Raw genomic sequence first — 20,447 nt, 5'->3', positions numbered from 1 at the left:
GATCTAACTGCCAGATGAACTGTCACTAACGTCTGTATGTGTGGTTGCTGTTTTTCCCCGTGTGATGAACCGCCGTCATCGCTTTTGTATAGCTGGTATATATTCCGTCATCATATACGTCCGTCAACATTTGTTACGCAAAAATAACAACAAAAATTGCTGCCTCTCACTTCTTCAAAGCACTGCACAGCCTGTCGGAACGCACTGGCGCGTGTGAACGCATGGCCTAAGGGCTCAATTTCAAAGTGTTGTTCAATTACTGCCTGAACCACTCGTGAAGACTTCTCGGGCCACGTTACTTTATTATGCTCGCAGCTTAAATGTACGAATTGGCTCAGAGGCTGTCGAACAGTGTGCATGGTCCCTTGTGGCACGTCACTCATAAACCAATTAAACACTTACCGTATATGCACGTAATGACGCGACCACGAATATAACGCGAGAGGGGACTGTCTGTCTAAAAAAAAACTATATATCATCATCATCACCATCCTGGTTACGTCCACTGCAGGGCCAAAGGCCTCTCCCATACTTCTCCAACTACCCGGGTCATGTACTAATTGTGGCCATGTCGTCCCTGCAAACTTCTTAATCTCATCCGCCCACCTAACTTTCTGCCGCCCCCTGCTACGCTTCCCTTCCCTTTGGAATGCAGTCCGTAACCCTTAATGACCATCGGTTATCTTCCCTCCTCATTACATGTCTAGATCCTGCCCATGCATGCCCATTTCTTTTTCGTGATTTCAACTAAGATGTCATTCACTCGCGTTTGTTCCCTCACCCAATCTGCTCTTATCCCTTAACGTTACACCCATCATTCTTCTTTCCATAGCTCGTTGCGTCGTCGTAGAACCCTTTTCGTAAGCCTCCAGGTTTCTGCCCCGTATGGTGAGTACTGATAAGACACAGCTATTATACACTTTTCTCTTGAGGGATATATATATATATACATATATATATTACGCGAAGTCATGCCGCAAGCAAACAGGAAACGACGCATAAAAGCGGGTGCTCGCAAGACGCAATTTATTCTTCGTTACTGCGAACTGCCGTCGCAAAATACAGTGAAAGGACGAGTGCCTGCAGAATTACTCGTTGTTACTGCTGCCTTCTTTGTCACCGTCGGCGAGAACGGTTTCTGCTCCCCATGCGACCACAGTTATTCGACAGGCAGCACTTCGGAAATACCCGTAATACAATCGAGCACGGCAAAGCCTTTCACGCATTGTGCGACGAAGGCCGCTCGCTTGGCGCGCCTACACATCACCGCCGATCGGCCTGCACAAGGTTTAGATTAATACGCCGTAACCACATTGATGCGGCACTAAGAGCGGTTTAAATTGGGGGGAGAATAAAGGCTGCGCGAAATGCACAGTGGCAACTCCCAGCTCGCGCGCTCTTGCGAACGGTGAAATCTGAGCGCTAGATAAAGTAAAGGAAAAATAGGACACGTTATGTTCATGTCACGAACCCGAATATAATGCGAGGCGCGTTCTGAAGCTGGAAATTTCGGGGAAAAAACTCGCGCTATATTCGTGCAAGGCCGTGTCTGCTGTGCCCGGGGCACAGCAGACGAAAGGTGCCCGAAATGTCTACGTTCACCTATGACGTCACGTCCGCTATAACCCATGATGTCACATCCGCTCATTTCCATGGCGTCTGTCTTACAGAGCCGGCTGCGCTGCGAAGCGGTTCGTATTCCGTGCCCACTTAGAGCGTGAGTAATTCATCTTTCCACGCTATATGCGTGTAATAAAGGAGTGGGGCTGTGAGCTGTTTGATGCGTTACCATTAGGTACCTTGTGCGCATATTTTGCCTCATGGCCGCGTCAAATTGCAGCCGGCATGTGGAATGGGCCGTGGCATATCTTATATGGAGCTGCTCATGTGAGTGGTATTGCCTCCGTCAGGATCGTCAGTGCGTGCACAGAACCATTCAGTAGTCTGATTCAGGGGAGGGTGCGCGTAAGGACGAGGACGTAAGAAAACACTGGCATGACGAGCTGTTCCGTCAGATCGCGTGACATCGCGCTTTTCTTCTAAGACCATCTCGCTCGAGCGAGAGGATCTTAGAACAGCATTACTACTGCTTTTTTACAGCTTTGCTGCGGCTCATTTAATCATCACCTGCATTCTTTTAATAATACAAATGGCATCGCTGCGCGGAAGAGCGTCTCTTGAAGTTTCCAAACTAGAGCCAATGCCGCCGTGCCTGCATGCATACACGCTTACCTTTCCTAACGCAGCTAAGACGCGGCACTAGCTCTGCTACTGCGTGATACAGGGTCACTGTGATAATAAAATTAAGAACAAACGAAATTAATGCAGAAAATGTCAAACGTTGCCAAGCTTGATAAACGGACCTGCCTCGCTAGATGAGTTGAAGAAATCGGTGTCCTGAAGTCAGCTTCGCCGCAGTAGATTAATGTTACGCGGTGAAGCATGTCAGAACTGAAGAGTGACCGCTTTCACCGACATATATGTGTTCCTTAATGATGTACTTGTGGACCTGCCGTCTCATATTACATTACGCGCGCCGAGGCGCCTAAGTGTACTGGCCGGCCTTCAGCGCTATTTCGGACGTGGCTGTGATGCTTTGAACCGTTGGTTTGTCGACCTCTTAAGAGGAAGCTTTAGCTCGGGCCCAACTCCGACGCGGCCTATTCAAATACATGTAAAACGCAAAAACGTTTTTATGAGATAACCCCTGGACCGATTTTAATGAAATTTGTCGCATTTGAAAGAGAATGTTAAATTATAGTGACTGTTGGAAGCGGAATTTCGATTTAGGGCTTGAATTTTCTTAAAACGATTTTCAAATATTTGACCATTTGAAAAAAATAGAAGCACGAAGTTTATAAATTCATAGCTCTGCATCAAGAACAGATATCGCGGTTCTGTAAACGGCATCCATTAGATCATTCAAAGCGGACAAATTCAGTATGTCATTTTACATCTTATGTGAATTTGTTACGTTGGTTACAACGGTTTTGCAAAAGTTGTATTTCTCTATGATTAAATTTTTTTATATTTATGTGTAACATATCAATTTTGTCCGCTTTAGATGTGCTATTAGATACAATTCACAGAATTGTATTATCATTTTTAGTGGTTAAGTTACAGAGTTGTAAACTAGATAGTTTCGTTTTTTGAAAATTTTCTATTTTTGCCAATTTTTAATAAAAAATTGACGATCTAACTCAAAAATTCGAAACCAACAGTCACTAGATTTTAAGTTTGTCTTTTAAATGCAACAAACCTCGTCAAATTTGGTGCAGTGGTTGCCGAGAAAAACGAATTCTCCTTTTACATGTATTTAGATAGGAGCACTCGAGCTAAAGCTTCCTCTTAAGCCAGTTAATAGGGAGTTTTAGAATAGGGGCCCCAATAGTTTGGGGCCCCAAAGAGCTTTGCGGGTGTTAGCGTTGAGACACGTAGGAGTGAAGAGTTTTAGAATAGGGTTTGACGTTTGCGGATAGCGTCTTGCGCTGACAGCGCCACTACGGCGTCAAAGAAAAACTATTAGAAATAATTAAATAAAATATACCATTTTATGATAGGAATAATAATTTTTAGAGGTTATTCTTTGTAAGCAGCAAACAATTAGTTGCGCTTAGTTTTCAGCAAACCAACTTTACTAGCCTTCACCAGCCAAGCTTAGCCTTGTTAGGCCTACGAGCCATAAAATCCACAATCGAATTCAAAATCCGCGGCGTCTAATGAGTCAATCTTCATAACACACGCTAGTTGAGAGAAAGCGATAACCGCACTCACTTCTCCTAGCTTGCGAACTTCACGCGTTACCGCGAATCGAACCCAGTTTTGTGCTAGGTTAGAGCCGTCGCTTCGATGGGTGCCGCCATGTTTGCCGACGCAAAGCTTTTGGGGCCGCTATTTGGGCTCCCGCTAAATCGGTGAAATAGCGTTCCCAACGCAAAACCCAAACGGAGTTTGCGTCTTGCGCATGCGCAGTGGCTTCGACGCTACTTCTTTGGGGCCCCAAAACGTTTGGGGCCCCTATTCTAAAACTCTCTAATGTTTACACGGCCATTTTTTTCTGAACGGTTGATTTCTTCCATAATAGCTACGTAATTTCGTAGTTTCCTGTTCAACTGCTTTGGTCATATGCGAGTCAAGGTGTTCTCTTTAGCCGAGCGCAGTTTTCGAAAGCGAAACGACGCTTTTGCATCAGCATATAGTGCCGTCGCCCATTTACAACACAGTCAATCAATGTCATTTTGTATTTCACTGGGAAACCGCCGAACGCAGGGAACTCACTCGCATGCGGGGAACTGCATAACTAGCCACTGGATTAGCGTGCCTCCTGGGAAGCTGCTTTGCATCAAAGGCCAGGTACCCTTGCTATGATTCACCGCAAAACATGTGTCCAACTGCTTAACATATTTGTATTGCGGTGAAGCTAACGTTACGGAACCGAATTTCGCAACGCTTTTTAGACTCCTGCATCTCTACCAGCCACTACCAAACGCTTGTCGGTACGTTTCTTGGCAAAGGTCCAGCTAAATCTCCCCTGTTGGGAGTAGGGGGGGTTCTCACGTATATGAAAACTGCCAAGGAAAGCAGTTGCCCTGATGAAGGCACGCTCCCCTGTCGAAACATTTGCACCAGCCTGTTCGACCACCGTTATCACCGCAACATATTTGTGTGTTGCGGTGAAGCATGCCGATATTGGGAAAGATTTACGTGAATCTGGAATGTATGGTTTCTGTCAGCGACGAACCTAATGTTCTACTCTCAACAAAGCAGATTTTCGCGGCAGGATGCATGATGTCTTGAGCACTTTTTTTGGCTAAAGCCATACATGCCAGGTTAGCTCTTGTCACAATAATATGCTTTACCGCAATACACAAGAGGCCTCGCTGCAGGACACGCCTGCCGTAGTTAGCCAAAACCTTATGTGACCGTTCACTGCAAAACACCTCCTGTATTGTGGTGAATCGTAATAAAGCACATTTGTCAGTTTAGAATGTAAAGACCCTTGCCCTTCGCTTTTGTAATATTATGACTCAGTTTAATGAGAACATGTATTCACTGCTAAAAACATCCATATTGAAATAGAGATATGAACACTGATGGCAGCCTGTGTGATGTTTTATCCCTGTACTTTTTTGTGTACCTGTCACGCTGCCATTATTAAATTTTCCTGTACTTTGTAAGGTGCTGACATACATAACATTACATCACAAGGAGCCACTGTGTAATTAGTGTTCAAGGACCAGTGTGATGGCTTTTCTCAAGAAAGGTTTGGGTTATGTTGTTGTGAAGGTTTTTTTTTAGAGAGGTAGCTTTCTGAGAAGAAATCAGATGTCAGGAAATAGACCTCAATGGCACAGTAATCTTGGCTGCCTTTTGCTCAAACGTGCCCTAGACATAATCGAGTGATTTGCACTTGCAACTGGACAGCAGCCTTAGCTTGGGAGACCATTGATATGGCGTATTTTATCAAACTAGGTGACACATAGCATTACCAGTCCGAATAGAGACCTGTTTAAATGTTTGTCACTGTGGCGTATCAGCCGGACGCCAGGGTGGAACAGACAACGTTTATTGATGCCGTGCCCTTTTTATAGGGTGATGAACATGTGATCTGCCGACTGCTGCTTGCGTGGCCGATAAGCGATTATCATGAAAACGTAGTGTGACACGCGATATCAGTATACAACATTCCTTTCCCCTAAGATTCGTTACACAATTGCAAAATGTGTGGTTAGTCATCAATGCCATAACGTGCGATAGGCCGTCTAACGCGTGTTGATCTTCGCGTCTCGACCGGGTCTTGGGTAGCTTGGCCCGTTCTTCCACCTGCGGCTGCTTCCGTGCTGACCGGCAGCTGTTGTGGTCGTCTGACTGTAGGAGGCAGCCTGACGTGGTAGTCTGCACTTGAGATTGGATCGGCTTCGAGCCTCGTCCAGGCGCTCCTCAACTGGTTCCGGTGCCTGTGATGGCGTTCGCCGTTGTCCAGCTGGACGATGTACGACACCGGGCCTCGCACTGCCACAACCCTGGCCGCCTTCCACCTTGGACCTGGACAAAAGCTTTTAGCATAGACCGCGTCACCGACGTGGAACCTCTTAATCTCCGGTCGTTGCGGTTCCGGCACGTATTGCCGGTCCGGATGAAGTCTGTCCAAGGCTGTCCTCAGCCTTCGTCCGAACATCAATTCTGCCGGAGATTTCCCCGTGACCGAATGCGGCGTCGTGTGCTGTTTAAACAGGAACCGCGAAATCTTGCACTTCGTTGAACCATCCTGTTGCTTCTTTAACGCTTCTTTAACTTCTCTTACCATTCTCTCCGCCCTACCATTACTGGCGGGATTGTAAGGAGCAGTGAAAATAGCACGCACACCATTACACTTTAAAAACGTTTGCAACTCCGAGCTAGTGAATGCTGTGCCATTATCCGAAACGATAACGTCTGGCACACCGTGTGTCGCAAACATCTTCCTTAAGCTGGTGACGACAGCTGTAGCTTTCATGGATGACATGATTTCGACCTCAGCCCAGTTGCTGTACGCGTCTACCACGATTAAAAATACTTCTCCATTAACTGGACCAGCGAAATCAATGTGTAGGCGATTCCAAGGTTGATCTGGCTTGATCCAAAAATGCACTGGAACCTTGGGATCGCTTTGCCGGTTACTCCGACATGGCTGACAGTGTCGTACAAACTCTTCAATTTCGTGGTCCATTTTCGGCCACCACATGAGCCCTCTAGCTAACGCTTTCATAGCACTCATCCCAGGGTGATTTGCATGTAGGAGTTGAAGCACACTTTCTCTTGCTGCGTTAGGAATTATAACGAGATTCCCCCACAGCATGCAATCACGATGCAACGACAACTCCGTCTTCCTCACCTCGTAAGGCGCGAACTTGCTGTCCAGTTGTGTTGACGGCCAGCCACTAAGGATCCATTCCTTTACCATGGATAATACTTTGTCCTTCTTGATCAGCGCAGCGATGTCTGCCGCCTGCAGCGGTGCGCACTCGACCGCTTCCAGCAGGAGCACGTCCCCAGGTGGCTGTGGCTCGTCTTCGTCTCCCGGTGCTGGCAGACGACTGAGTGCGTCGGCGTTGGAGTTTTCTTGGCCTCGCCTGTACTGAAGGCTGTAGTTATACGCAGACAAACATAAAATCCAACGGAGCATTCTGGGCGACACAACTTCAGGCACCCTCTTGTCCGTGTTAAACAGGCCCAGTAATGGCTTGTGGTCCGTTATGACCGTAAATTCTCGCCCAGCAAGGTACTGGTGGAACCGTTTCACGCCAAAGACAACAGCTAAGCCCTCTTTATCAATCTGAGCATAGTTACGTTCACTGGCTCCAAGCGTCCGGGAAGCATACGCTATGGGCTGTTCCTTCCCATCAGTCGTATGATGGGCTAGCACTGCCCCCACTCCCACAGGAGATGCGTCGCAGCACAAAATTAAAGGAAGCTTGATGTCATAGGGCACAAGTACAGAGTCGGAGCTAAGCAATTTTTTAGTCTCTCAAACGCACATTGGTGCTCACCTGTCCACTTCCATTCGTGGTCATGGTCGAGCAGTCGATAGAGGGGTTCTGCCACTTCAGTCTTGCCCTTGAGAAAACTGCTGTAAAAATTTAGTAACCCCAAGAACGCTTGCAACTCCTTTTTGCTTGTGGGTGCGGGCGCTTTATGGATGGCGTCAGTCTTGCTTCGGCTCGGATGTATTCCCGTGGCGTCAATCCTGTGACCCAAGAATTCAATGCTCGGCTTGTTGAATTCGCACTTGTCTTTGTTTACTCTTAACTGCGCATTCTGCAGACGCGATAGCACGGTTTCTAATCTCTCGGCGTGCTCTTCCGCGTTACGGCCAGAAATCAAGATATCATCAAGATAGGCTTTCACGCCGGGAATGCCTGCTAACAGCGTATCAATGACTCGTTGAAATACCCATGGCGCCACCGAAATTCCAAACGGCAGCCGTTTGACTTTGTACAGCCCCTTTATCGTGTTAACTGTGAGCACTTCAGCCGATTCGTCGTCTAGCGTTAGCTGTTGATAAGCTTGAGCTAGATCTAGCTTTGTAAAAAATTTGCTTGAACCCAGAGCTGCGAGCATTTCAGCGGTTGTGGGCAAAGGATACCCGCTGCATTTAATAGCTTTGTTTACGGTGCTACGGTAGTCACCGCACAGGCGTAAAGTTCCGTCTTTTTTTCTTACCACTACCAGTGGCGTGGCCCAGTTGGAGTACGCGACGGGTTCCCATATCCCTTGTTGCACCAAGCGATCCACTTCCTTGCCCACGTCATCCTTGAGGGCCAGTGGAACTGGTCGACTTTTGAGAAACACTGATTGAGCGTCGTCTTTCAGTTCGATGTGAATTGGTGGTCCGTTGAAGCCAGGAAGGTCCCTGCGAAACACCTCGGAAAATCGTGAGGGCACGTCTTCCGCGTTTACTTGCTCGATTCCCCGCAAGCAAATGCCTAACGGCCTAAACCAGTTTCGCCCAATCAGGCTGTTGCCTCGATTCTTTACTACCAACAATGGCAGCTTTGCCTTCCGGCCCTTAAATTCTACCAAGACGGTTGCTCGACCCAGCAGTGGTAACGCCTCCTTTGACCAGGTTACGAGAGTTGTTCCAGAATCTTGTAGTGGTATTTCACCCCGACTTCTCTCGATTACTCTAAATGTATCTTCACTCACAATTGAGCACGATGCTCCGGAATCAACCTCCATCGGGACTTCTTGTCCTTGTATCTGTACTTTAACCATAAACTTCTGTTCTTGCTCATTCACTTCGCAAAGTGAAAACAATGCACTCATTTCGTACACGCCCTTGCTCTTTTCAACTTTCCTCTTTTGCTCAGGCGTCTTCCGGGCCGCTCTACTTTCGTCTTTTGAACGACAAGCCCTCGCAATATGTCCAACCCTTTTGCATTTGAAGCATGTCGCTTTTCTAAAACTGCATAAATGCGGAGCGTGCTTACCGTTGCAACGGTAGCAACTAGATCCTTCTGCCGTGGCGTCTTGCTTCGTGCGGGTTGCTTGTATCATGCCCTGGCAGTCCTACGCCTCGTCTCGGCCGTGCATCCGTATGTCTCGTTGTTGCTTGGCTGTCGCTTCTGCGGTCGCGGCCATGTCGTACGCAACGTTGAACGTAAGGTCGTGTTCTGCGAGAAGTCGCTGTTGAACTGCTTCGTTCTGGAGGCCGCATACGAAACGATCTCGCATCATGATGTCCATCGGGAGCTGCACGTCGCCAAAACCGCAGTCTTCGGCTAGCTTCCGAAGCGCCGTGACGTAGTCCGCAACTGATTCCTCGGCAGCCTGGTTTCTCTTGTAGAACAAAAACCTTGCGTATAGCTCTGAAGGCCTTGGATGCAGGTGCTTGCGAACCGCCGTCTTAATTTCCTCGTAGGTTGCTGTTGTCGGTCTTGCTGGCTTCACCAGAGTCACGATGAGCCCGTACGCTTCTTCGCCGCAACAACTCAGCAGGACGGCTCTTTTCTGTTCTTCTTTCGCTATCTTGTTAGCTTCGCAGAACATTTCGAGCCTCTCGACGTATTCGTCCCATGACGCGTTTGTGCCGAGATGATACTCGCCGATCCTGCCGACGGCCATCGCCGCCGCTTCCCCGTCGCCAACTGTGGCGTATCAGCCGGACGCCAGGGTGGAACAGACAACGTTTATTGATGCCGTGCCCTTTTTATAGGGTGATGAACATGTGATCTGCCGACTGCTGCTTGCGTGGCCGATAAGCGATTATCATGAAAACGTAGTGTGACACGCGATACCCACTAAACACGCAAGCAGCTATTTGATGTCTAAAAGATGTCTTGAACGGCTAATTCAAAAGCCTAGTAGCTGTCTTGATCAAGACATTTTGTAGCCATGGACGTCTAGAAGTACTTCAGTAAGCCCTGCTAACGTTACGCTAAAAGTTGGCTAATGGACAGCTTGACAAGAACAACTGAAGACTTTCCTTAGACATTCCCTCAAATTTTTGCGGCAGCTGTTACAGTAACACGACGTTTGCCCACAGTTACAATTTATTTTAAACGGGGCATGGACATCAGAAAAAAAAAGTTTATATTGTCGGATAGAGTGATGCAGAGGTAGTTTTTCCAGATGTGAACCATGGGAATAGTGTAGTACAGCCTCATTGGTCAATTTGTGCTTTTAATTAGACCAATCAATTGAATGCCACCTGTCAGAATTATTTTGCAAATAAAACAAGATCTGTATTGTATGCTGATATAATTCCAATGTTCACTCATTGACCTAAACAAGAACATCTCTGCATGAAACACGTCATTATTGACAAAACTTCGCCCTGCTGGGTCTCCACCAAATTGAAGTAGTTTCTAGCAAAGAAAAATTTTGTCAGTGATGCTGCAGTTCAGGCAAAAATTACATCCTTGATTCAGCTACAGGGGGCACAATAGCCTTACACCAGTATACGAAACAGAACACTGTGCTGCAATGAGTTAAGAAATAAAGGATAGTACACATCTGGAAAAACACTCTGCGAACCACTCTAACTAGCAATATAAATATATTTTTTCTGATGTCCATGCTTCATTTAAAAGTAAATTGTAACTTACTTTCTGGGTGCCTCTTGTAAGGTAGCGCCACACGCTTGCACAGCATCACGCAGAAATAATGGCGAGTTCTTCAGCATACCATCCATTATTGAATTCCTTGTATGTTGCATGTTACAAGAACTGAAAGATAAATCATAATATGCTGTTATTTTTTTTTCATAAACTGTATGATGAGCTTTTCATGCATAAAAGGTGATTGCAAGCGAAAATGCAGCAAGGCATCAACTTCACACCATGTCACATACTCATACTTTATTACCTAATAAATTAGAAAAGATGCAGAAAGTGTAATTAACGAGAGTGACAAATAGCAGCAAAGGTGATCATGGATAAATCTTGAAGATGATTGCCGCCGCTGCCAGAGTAGGCCAGCCTTCGTAGGAGAGCAACTGGCTGCCCACAAAAGCTTGCTGTCACAGGCCACGCGTGACGGTTCTTGTAGACATAGGAAAGCAATACCTGCACAGAACAGGAAAAAAAGGCAAGGGAAGAAATTGGAATGTTGAAATTGGAACTTCAATTAGCATTATGTGCTAAGTAAGAAGTTTGGCTCACATTAAAAATAAATTTAAGCACTCCCATTTCTCTTAAATTACGGGTATCTTAAGGTATGTATGCGATGATGTTTAAACTGGCTAGTATATTTCCTATCATAAGAAGCCAACAAACACTGACACCAAGGACAACATAGGGGAAATTACTTGTGCTTAATAAATTAAATAAAGAAACGATAAATTAATGGAAATTAAAGTGGATGAAAAAACACCTTGCCGCAGGTGGGAACTGAGCCCACAACCTTCGCATTTTGCGTGCTATGCTCTACCAATTGAGCTACAGCGGCGTCATTTTCCCATCCACTTTCTTGGGTATTTATGTGTCCTAGTCGAACGCTGGGAGTGTTAGCCAGCGCCACAACTCGGAGACCTCGTTCCTGGCATATAGTCATTAAGTTGCATAGCAGAGTCAAAGTCAGCCTTTAATTTATTGTGTGGTGTTTTGTGGCTAAAAAGCCACTTATCAACCTGTCAAACAAGTCTGAGAAGCTTCCTGCAAAATATAATCAGTTTAAAACAATAATTCACTCTGCAGGTAAATGATGTACTAACTTAATTAAAAAGTTAAATAGCGTTTTATATAGTTGAACTAAAAGCAAGTTTGGCATTTTGCACTGCCTAGCTGTTGCCTTTCTTTCAAACTTAAACATGACACAGTACAGAGTAAGCAGGTAGCATGCAAAGGAGGACTGGTGATAAAGTAGTGTTCCAAAGCAACAATCCTAGCTGGATCAATCACTTTGTTGATATATTTTCATGTGACCCTAATTGGCTTCGGGCAATACCTCACACAAATGGCGCAACACCTTGGATGATGCGTCATACAAAGTTGAATGTATCTCATGATGTGATCAAACAATAACATTGCCCACTGACTTGGAAGTGTTAGCATGCTGTTTGCGTGAGAAAGTGCAAAGTGATTCGTATAGGTGGCAAATTCATCAGTGTATCTATAGCCTCAGGTAATTCTGAGCATCTATGCTGACTTGCAACTGAGAAGTCACTGCACACAAAAAGGTGTATTCAAGTAATGGTCCATGCAGAATAATTGCCCACCTAGTGAAAAGGCAAATGTGGCAGGCTAATGGGCCAGGGCAAATAGATTGACAAATTCTGATAATACCTCCAATGATATTATCGAAATAGGTGATAAAAAACAGCACAGGTAAAATTGCAGTTATGACAAAATTATAAAAGCACCTCTGCAAACTGCTGGAACCCTCAGCATCATGCCTGTTCTACACGCACATATGTTGCAGCGCAATCTATATCTCAGACGCAGGATCCTCCACAGATCACTTTGTGACCTCCTCACAATAAGGTTAAAAAACAGTCTGGCACAAGCTACTTGATGTGATTCATTTTGCAAGCGCCAGCCAAGTGCTGATGGTGGTAGAGCAAAATTGAAGTTTGTCCTTGTATGGAAGCCTTGGCCCATGTTTTATCAATTCTAGCGGCAAAGCACACCTTTTACAGCACACATAAATTTTAAATTAGACTGCTTGCTAATGCTGTACAGTAAGTTCCTGTAAAGAAACTAAATCACACAGAAAACATTTAGAATACCAAACTAATCAAATACTGGCTTGAATACATTTGTGCATTAGGGAAGCAAGGTGTAATGTACACTGTTGTAGAAAATTTTTACTCATGTATGGAATACTTCTATGACACAGCAGAGTTAATTTGCGGGTTCTTACATAGCAATGACTACCTACAGGTAAATTTTGTAAGGCTTAGGGAAACTAATTGTTAGTAGAACTGTGTATGTACACTGGCACTGAGAAATTGGTTATAATAGTGGCAGCTTATAATGGACCAGTGCAAAAAAATGGCCATTTGTGAGACACCAACTAGCTATTTTACCACGAAGCGCTCCCTGGCCTTAACCCATATAAAAAGCACTGGGAGGACCAGAGAGGGTGCAGTACATTGGCTTACACTGATCATGATGAGGTCCCGTCATCCAGCTAGTGCCAAGGTACAAGAAGGATGTCCAGCCGTCTATAGAGTGAAAGGGACAAAATAAGATAGCATCAAGTCAGTTGAAAGGCAAATTTGCAATTACAAATAAGGTGACCCGGTCACAGTCATTCATTAATAAATGCCAAGCTGTCGCGATTTCACTCCCAGATGAAGCACCTACTAGGTTAAAGGTTTTGCTGCTTATTTAGAACAAAACACAAGTGAAATTTGTACATCAGCAGACGATTTAATTTGGAATTGTATAGATGAAGTGAACACTGCAGTTATATTTTTGTTTTGCTATAAAGTGGGAACGCTACAAACTGCATAGTCACTGACACACACGCGCGCACACGCAAGAACAAAAGGACACAAAATAGGGCGAGTTCAGTCTGGTTCAGCATTACAGCCAGCGCGTCGTCTTCGAATGCACTCCTTTCGGTTGGCTCGTGCTACGTTAACCACAGGCTAACAAGCAGGGCAAAGTTCTGACTGTTGTTGCGGAAGTCGTGGAGCGCGGTCGTGCTGAACGGCTGAACACAAGCAGAACCCTGGTATAAAAGTAATGACGAAAACTCGAAGGGCAGAAGAGCCCATGTATCAAGAATTGTCGCGGGTAACACCTAAATATATTCACATTGTTGACGAAAAACGAAGCGCAATGTATTTCACTTACCGGAAAAAGTGTTATCCGAACGTGCGACGTACAAAGACGCACCGAGACACGAAGGCGGCGAACGCAGATCCCGCCATTGTGGTAGTAAGCCGTCAGCGAAAACACGCAATACAGCCGATGTCACGAAGCACTGATGCAAAACACACGGCACACAGCATCAGCACAGCTAAATGACTCCAGTTGATATCCAGTATAAATGTACAGAACGGCTTAGAATGACGCACAACTGGATAACGAACCCACGACCGAGACATAGCGGGCGGCAATCGCCGTTTTTTCAAACTTCCTGCCTCCCAGTGTCTCCAGCACAGAATGAGATGTCCGACAAATTTGGATTGTGCCGCCGAAGTGATCGCAGCGCGGTGGCTCTGTGACACCGCTGTGCAACACCGGCGTTTCGCTCCTGCTGCTGTAAATACCTGCTGTGCGAGCATAGAATGGTTTCCAGGCGTCGTGTGCGCGCCCCGTATGGAAAACAATAACACGCCCTTGATTGTCGAAGTTCTGGTGTGAAATTATTTAATATTAAAGCCAATTAACTTATGTTGCTTCCAAAAAGTTCGATTTGTCTTTGGCGTCTTTTATTCGCTAACGACGACGGCCGACGGTAACCGCACATTTAACACGTCGTTTGGCATTTTATGCACTTTTAGACAAAAGATCTAGAAAAGTTCTTGAGTTAGACATTCTGAATGCGTTTACCAAAACAGACTCTAGTGACACCAGTAGTCGGTTTTGCCGCAGATAGAATATATATTAGCATATTCCAAGTGCTGAGGTTATGTTTAGAAGAAATTCTATTTTCAGTCTTATCATAGACCAAGACGTCTATAGCCGTTTGTAGCCGTTTCAAGAAGTTTTTAAGAGGTTCTGTGTTTCGTGGGTATCAGTATACAACAGTCACCTTTAACACCTAGATTTTCGACCATGAATTCAGAAAAATCTGTAGCACATATAGAACCTAGATTTTAAATGCTGTATAAGTTGGCTTCTTGTTCACTGCAGCTGTGCTCGGCTTCTGTCCAAACGGGAGAGCACTTCTGCACAGCTTATTAGGGAACATTCTTATTTACATACCTTCTTTTTATTTATCTCGTCTACAATCACAATCAAATGTTTATGGCACATGAATGTGCTGTGCATGAATCTTAACTTACAATGCCATGTTCAACAGCACAGTGCATGTAGCTTGTGTTTGTTCATTCAAGCTAAGCATTACTACAGCCTTTAACTGTAGGTATCATGGTATGAGAGCAGAGAAATGGATATGCAAAGACAGTTGGGCACATTGAGACAACATCTTTGTTGTGTGTGAAAAGGTGACAGATACACAATATGGGGAGAACGCATGCACTTTCATATTTTCTCACGCACAAAAAAAGCCGGAGGAATAAGGTTTCTTCACTGTGCCATAGAAACTATATGTTTGCTCTCAAAGGTAATTCTGATTCATTGGATATGTTCCTGTGCTGTGTTTATTTTCTTGAGTGTGCTTTAGTTTTTGCACGTTAATGTTTCAAACTCGTTTTTATTTTCACAGACTGAACATCCCACGTCTTGGTTTGACTTCCTGGTACAGGATACTTGCACTTAGCATGGAGTGATGAAGCAGAGCAGTGTACTTTTATTAAATGTGCAGATTTTAGCAGTATAACAGCCGTTCATTAAAAAAACATGTGTGCTGAAAATAAAGTGTTCTTACCCACATGCTTCGTTGTCTATTTATTTATTTATTTATTTATTTATTAATACTGTCAACCCTCATAGAGGGTCATAACAGAGAGGACAATACAATTACATAAATCAAATATGGACAATGTCAATGTACGTAAAGTTGCTTAACACTTGTCAATTCACAGTGAATAAGATGTTCACTTGATTGCTGTTCAGCACACTTCTGACATTTATCAAAATACGTACAATGAATATCAAGTCGCACATATCACTTGGCACTTCAAAACTAAATCGAAAGCTCCCATAAATATGCCTCAGCAGCATTTTCAAAGTCGGTGACATCTTTTAGGCTAACAATAGCGTTTGGCAATTGGTTCCACATTTCTATCGCATCCAGAAAAAATGAGTATCGATATGTATCGCTGTTGGTACGGTCCAGCTTTATGACGTAGTCGTGGTTAGTTCGCGGGTATCTTTTGCCTGGAGCATGTAGATATTTGAGCTTATCAATCTAAAGTTGATCCTGCATTTGATAAAGCACCTTCAGCCTATATTTTTTGCTACGTACCTCAAGAAGATAGAAGTTGCAACGCTGTAACATAAGCGTGACCGATTCCTTCCTTCGGTATGTCGAACAAATAAAACGTGCCGCCAGACTCTGTATCCTTTCCAACTTCCTCTTAAGCGTCACTTGATGGGGACTCCAAACAACGGCTGAATATTCTAGTATCATCCTAATGAAGGCGGTGTATGCAATAAGTTTTACATTACGTGATGCATGTTCCAGTTTTTTTTTCTCAGAAAATATAACTTTTGATAGGCAGTCATGCAGACATCTATATGTTGGTTCCATGTCAATTTTGCTCGTATTCCTGTATTCTCATCAGCAAAACCACTTATATGGGGAACTGATCATGATAAGTGCTCATGAGCATTTTAAAGAACAGCCTTGAACCCTACTCATGCACTGGTAAAATGTATAGATGCAGTGAAATTGAAACAGAAGGCAAAATAGCAAACATGATGCAGTATTTGTCAGACAATTATGTCAGCAATTTTTGCATAAAACAATTTACTTAGAGCATACTAGCACTACAAAGTACCCATCTTTCTTGTTAGGCATACATTACCACAACCTCTTTAAATGTGGTCACAAGAGAGATGCTGGCTTTAATGAGGAACTATAGAGGTTAAAGGCAGCCATGAAAATGTATTAAGAAATAATGCAATGCATAGCATTTACTCAGTTCAGAGAGCTTCCAAAGTTGCCATAAGGCCTTGATAGCTGTAGATGAGGGAACAGTTGTAATCCAATTGGAGTATGAGAAATGAACATTAAGATCGAAGCACGTAACAACTCGTAATGCAGTTAAAAAATCTTGCTATACCTTTAAAAAGACAGTGAAATGAAATTAGCGTGACAATTTCCTTTTCCTTTTACTTCATTTAGGTTCAACATATGTATTTTAGTAACACAAAAAAGCAGAGGCATGAAGCACATAAGAAAGATGCTAGTCTGTTTTTATATTCTGCCTTCTCTAAATTCAAAGTTCAGTAAAGTTAAGTTATAAAGCTACAGTGAAGCCATTGCGTCTGCCTGTATGGTGCATAACAGCAGCAATCGCCAGCCTAACTGCTTGGGTTTACAGTGCCTTATTTGTATTGTATACCTTTTAAGTGCTGAGCTATTGGAAGATTGATTAAGGTGGTCAACATGCTGAACCAGTAGTTTACTGAGTAAAATACATGGAGAAGGGTGGAAAGATAGGGCAGAGCACAGGGGATGTAATCCGTGTCCACCTAGTGGAAATGTCCATTTCATCCGCTGCTGAAGTTCTGATTGGCTGGGCTGGGGTATGCATGAGAAGGAGACATGCTCCCCCAGCTAATTCAGCAGAAGAGGATATGGAAATGTCCACAAGATGAATACTTACAAAGCTATTTAATAAAGTACTTCTGTAACCAACATGCCTGCTATGCCATCCTTGCTTTCAATGTCTGTCTTAGTAAAAGTGTGAAAGAACCAGGTTTGTGCATGAAAAGTCTTCCTAAGGGTGTGTGCCTTGAAGCCCGTAGTGGTAATCACAGGAAATGGGGGTGGATCCAGAGTAGCACCAAAGGGCAAGCCTTCATCGAAACAAATATGGAGGGAAGTGACTGCATGCTCAAACTTGTCAGCTCACAAGTTTGCCAAGACCAAGTGATGTCAGAAGTTGATGAAGCCTACATGGTTAATGTATAACCGCTTAGGCCAAAATTATTTAGATACTTTTTATGAGGACTACGTACTTACTGGAAATCTCAAAATAATTATGTTAGTGCAGAATACCTTCCACTAGTTGTGACGTCCTTGAAAGAATGAAAATGTTTGAGTTGTACTTGTGTGGTGCATGAAGTTACTTTAAAAAAAAAACTCAGCAATGGAAACAAAATGCAAAGAGTAGTATTCGAAATAAATTGCCACCTCTTTAGGGCTAGGTGAATTCAAATAATAATAATAATAAGCAAATGAAGATCGGGCATACAAGATAGATGCTTCGGCTCCCACTTGAAAGCCTTGTTCGCAAAGATTTTGAACAAAGCTCCAGTTGAACCAGTTCTTATTTTTCATTTTTATGGTTAGCATCTAATTTTAAACTACTTACCGTGCCTCTTTTGACCAAACCAGACAGGCTGCCGTCAAACTCTTCACTACTTCAATGCAAATAACTGGAGGTTGGCAAATACATTTTTCTAATAGGAATAGTAGGTAACGAATAGTCAAACACTAATGCATACAGTTACAGCAGGCATATTTATCTTGGAATTAAGCACCATGCTTATATTGTCTAGTAAAAAAAGGACAGCTATCAAGGAAGATTAGGATTATTTTTGAGCAAAAGCAATTATACCACATATACTTGAAGCAGATGTAGTGCTTCTCAAGAATCACATCCAAACTGCACACACTAAAACATTAAGCTGGAATATTCAAAAAGACAAGTGCATGTTTTGCTCGCCAAGTGACTTTTAATGTGCTCAATTATGTAAAGTGTGCTATTATATGATTAATGTAATTTGCTAATGTAAAGAAAGAACAAGCCAAGATCTGTTGCTTCATATATATGCGCTGAATCAAGAAAGTAATTAAGGAAGAAGAACACCAGAAATAAACACAAATATTTGTGTGCTTTCTGGCATAAAATAATTCTCATGTAAGCCACATAACACGCTTTCCAAAGCATCCCCTACCTTAACTTACAGCTGCATCACATGAAGGCACTTTCTAAGAACACACATGCTTCATGATCATTCACTGTGTTAGTGACTCCCACTGAAGTAGACTGAGAACATATCTGGGCATTACATTCAATAGCTGATATGAATAGCTGCTTGTAGGTATGAATGAACCAAGTGAATAAGAAATATAAGTTCTCAAACTTCTAGTAGTAAGTGTGGCAGCACTTAAGAACATATTGCAACTAAAAATTGCAACACATGATGAAATAACTGAAATAGCTAGGGAGAGTTTAATAGACCAATAAACAGGAAACTGCAAATTCCCAACATTTCTGAATACTTTTCTTCACATGTACTCACCTCATAATTATGACTTCCCTTAATGCTCGAACCTCTGCCTTAATTTCATAATTCCCCATTCTCGCTGCTTCGCTCATGCTGATTGACATCTAGCACAAAGGTTGGCAAAAGTAGCTGAGCATGTGCATGTGTTGTGAAGCAAGCTGCCCACATCTGGTAGCCGCATGCCAACTTCTCAGAGTAGATGAAAGGGAAGCCTTGAGGGTAAACCATAGAGAAGACGGATACCTTGGTTCAATGATAACTGAAAACACCAACATGAAAAATTTGGACAGCCCACAGAATCAGCAGAATTGACATAGTTTGGAAAAACTGAAAAGATGCATTATAATATTTATGTTATACAGGTTCCAGTCAAGTTGAAGATTTTCACTGTCTAATAAACTTATAAGACAATACATGACCAGCAATACTGTATGGAACCTAAACAATTTTAATAATGTCACCTAGAAGTCAGGATGGAGAAGTGACTGAATTGAGGATGCTAAAATGGATGAGGTGGAGGCAGATTGTGAAGACAGGTCTTAAAAAATTAACATTCAACACACACTTAAGTTGGCAAAGATTGGACTCAATGTTCAAGAAGAAATTGACTAAGATAATTGATTGGTATACATACATGAGAGAGCAGCAACAATACAGCAGAGATAACTGTCATGCAAGAGGAAACGACGTCAGTCTAAAATTTAACATTTGATCAGAAGAATGGTTATGCATGGGCTCAGGCTCATCTACAATTCTGTATGGTAGACATGATGTCAGAGCTGCATCGCATAAGGAACTGTGGCCTTACATGCCTCGATTATGAAATGATGTGGGCCAAGAGTGGAACAAGGATAGCATCAAGAGGGGGCCTCCTCCAAAAGGAGAACGGTAGGGAAACGGGGCGAGAGAGATTTTCTACGCAACAGATACAGAGTCATATGAGTCATAGTCATAGAAACCATGACCCAAGGAGCTGCACAACAAGGTATATAAATTCAAATCTCTATACAGTTAAGCCTCAGTATAACGAAATTCTCGATATAACGAAGTATTTAACTTTTCATAACCTCTTCTCCATAGAACACCATGCATTTAGAGCCTCAATATAAAGAAGTGTGTTTGTGTGCAATTTCAATATAACGAAATTCCGCTTCTGCCGCAGAGGCGTGCCAAGACAATCAATGGTAACTTCCGCGGACGCAGATAGTCAAATGATTGAATTACAAGCGGCTGCTTGCAAACGCACCTCTCAAACTGCGTGCAGCGCGACAAGAACAACAGCTTGGAGCCGCATCATGTTCCATATAAATTAAGTCCAAGTGCGATCAGATCCTATCGCGCCCCGCGCACTTGTGCTTTAGGTGCGAGTGAAAGAGTGCGAGGGTGAGACAAGAAAGATGGTGGCTTCGTAAGTGCGGCCTTCCCACG

At 43.6% G+C, this 20,447-nt stretch overlaps 1 protein-coding gene and 2 long non-coding RNA genes across 3 annotated transcripts; 1 reads left to right on the top strand and 2 right to left on the bottom strand.

Moving 5' to 3' along the window:
* Positions 1 to 1,647: 1,647 nt before the first annotated feature.
* Positions 1,648 to 15,488, top strand: LOC142568007 (uncharacterized). The gene is made up of 2 exons (XR_012825336.1): positions 1,648 to 1,717; positions 15,322 to 15,488. It is a non-coding gene; the product is annotated as an uncharacterized LOC142568007 (long non-coding RNA).
* On the bottom strand, positions 5,729 to 9,603 carry LOC142567968 (uncharacterized). The gene is made up of 4 exons (XM_075678067.1): positions 9,053 to 9,603; positions 8,203 to 8,392; positions 6,875 to 7,264; positions 5,729 to 6,223 (listed from the first exon to the last, which is right to left on the bottom strand). Exons 1-4 carry the CDS (start codon positions 9,601 to 9,603, stop codon positions 5,729 to 5,731), a joined length of 1,626 nt encoding a protein of 541 aa, XP_075534182.1.
* LOC142567918 (uncharacterized) lies at positions 10,778 to 13,918 on the bottom strand. The gene is made up of 3 exons (XR_012825306.1): positions 13,782 to 13,918; positions 13,082 to 13,144; positions 10,778 to 11,045 (listed from the first exon to the last, which is right to left on the bottom strand). It is a non-coding gene; the product is annotated as an uncharacterized LOC142567918 (long non-coding RNA).
* Positions 15,489 to 20,447: the final 4,959 nt, after the last annotated feature.

Source organism: Dermacentor variabilis, unplaced genomic scaffold (genome assembly GCF_050947875.1).
Source record: "Dermacentor variabilis isolate Ectoservices unplaced genomic scaffold, ASM5094787v1 scaffold_15, whole genome shotgun sequence".
Lineage (NCBI taxonomy): Eukaryota > Metazoa > Arthropoda > Arachnida > Ixodida > Ixodidae > Dermacentor > Dermacentor variabilis.
This window is presented reverse-complemented; position numbering and strand designations above follow the sequence as displayed.

Bases quoted from the DNA above. Each gene is read 5' to 3' on its own strand.
- LOC142567968 (XM_075678067.1), bottom strand. From the start codon at position 9,603: ATGGCCGTCGGCAGGATCGGCGAGTATCATCTCGGCACAAACGCGTCA. The intron at 7,265-8,202 runs GTAAGAAAAAAA...CGGTTCCACCAG, and splicing joins GGGCCACGCCACTGGTAGTG to TACCTTGCTGGGCGAGAATT. The intron at 6,224-6,874 runs GTGAGGAAGACG...CTGTTTAAACAG, and splicing joins GCAAGTTCGCGCCTTACGAG to CACACGACGCCGCATTCGGT.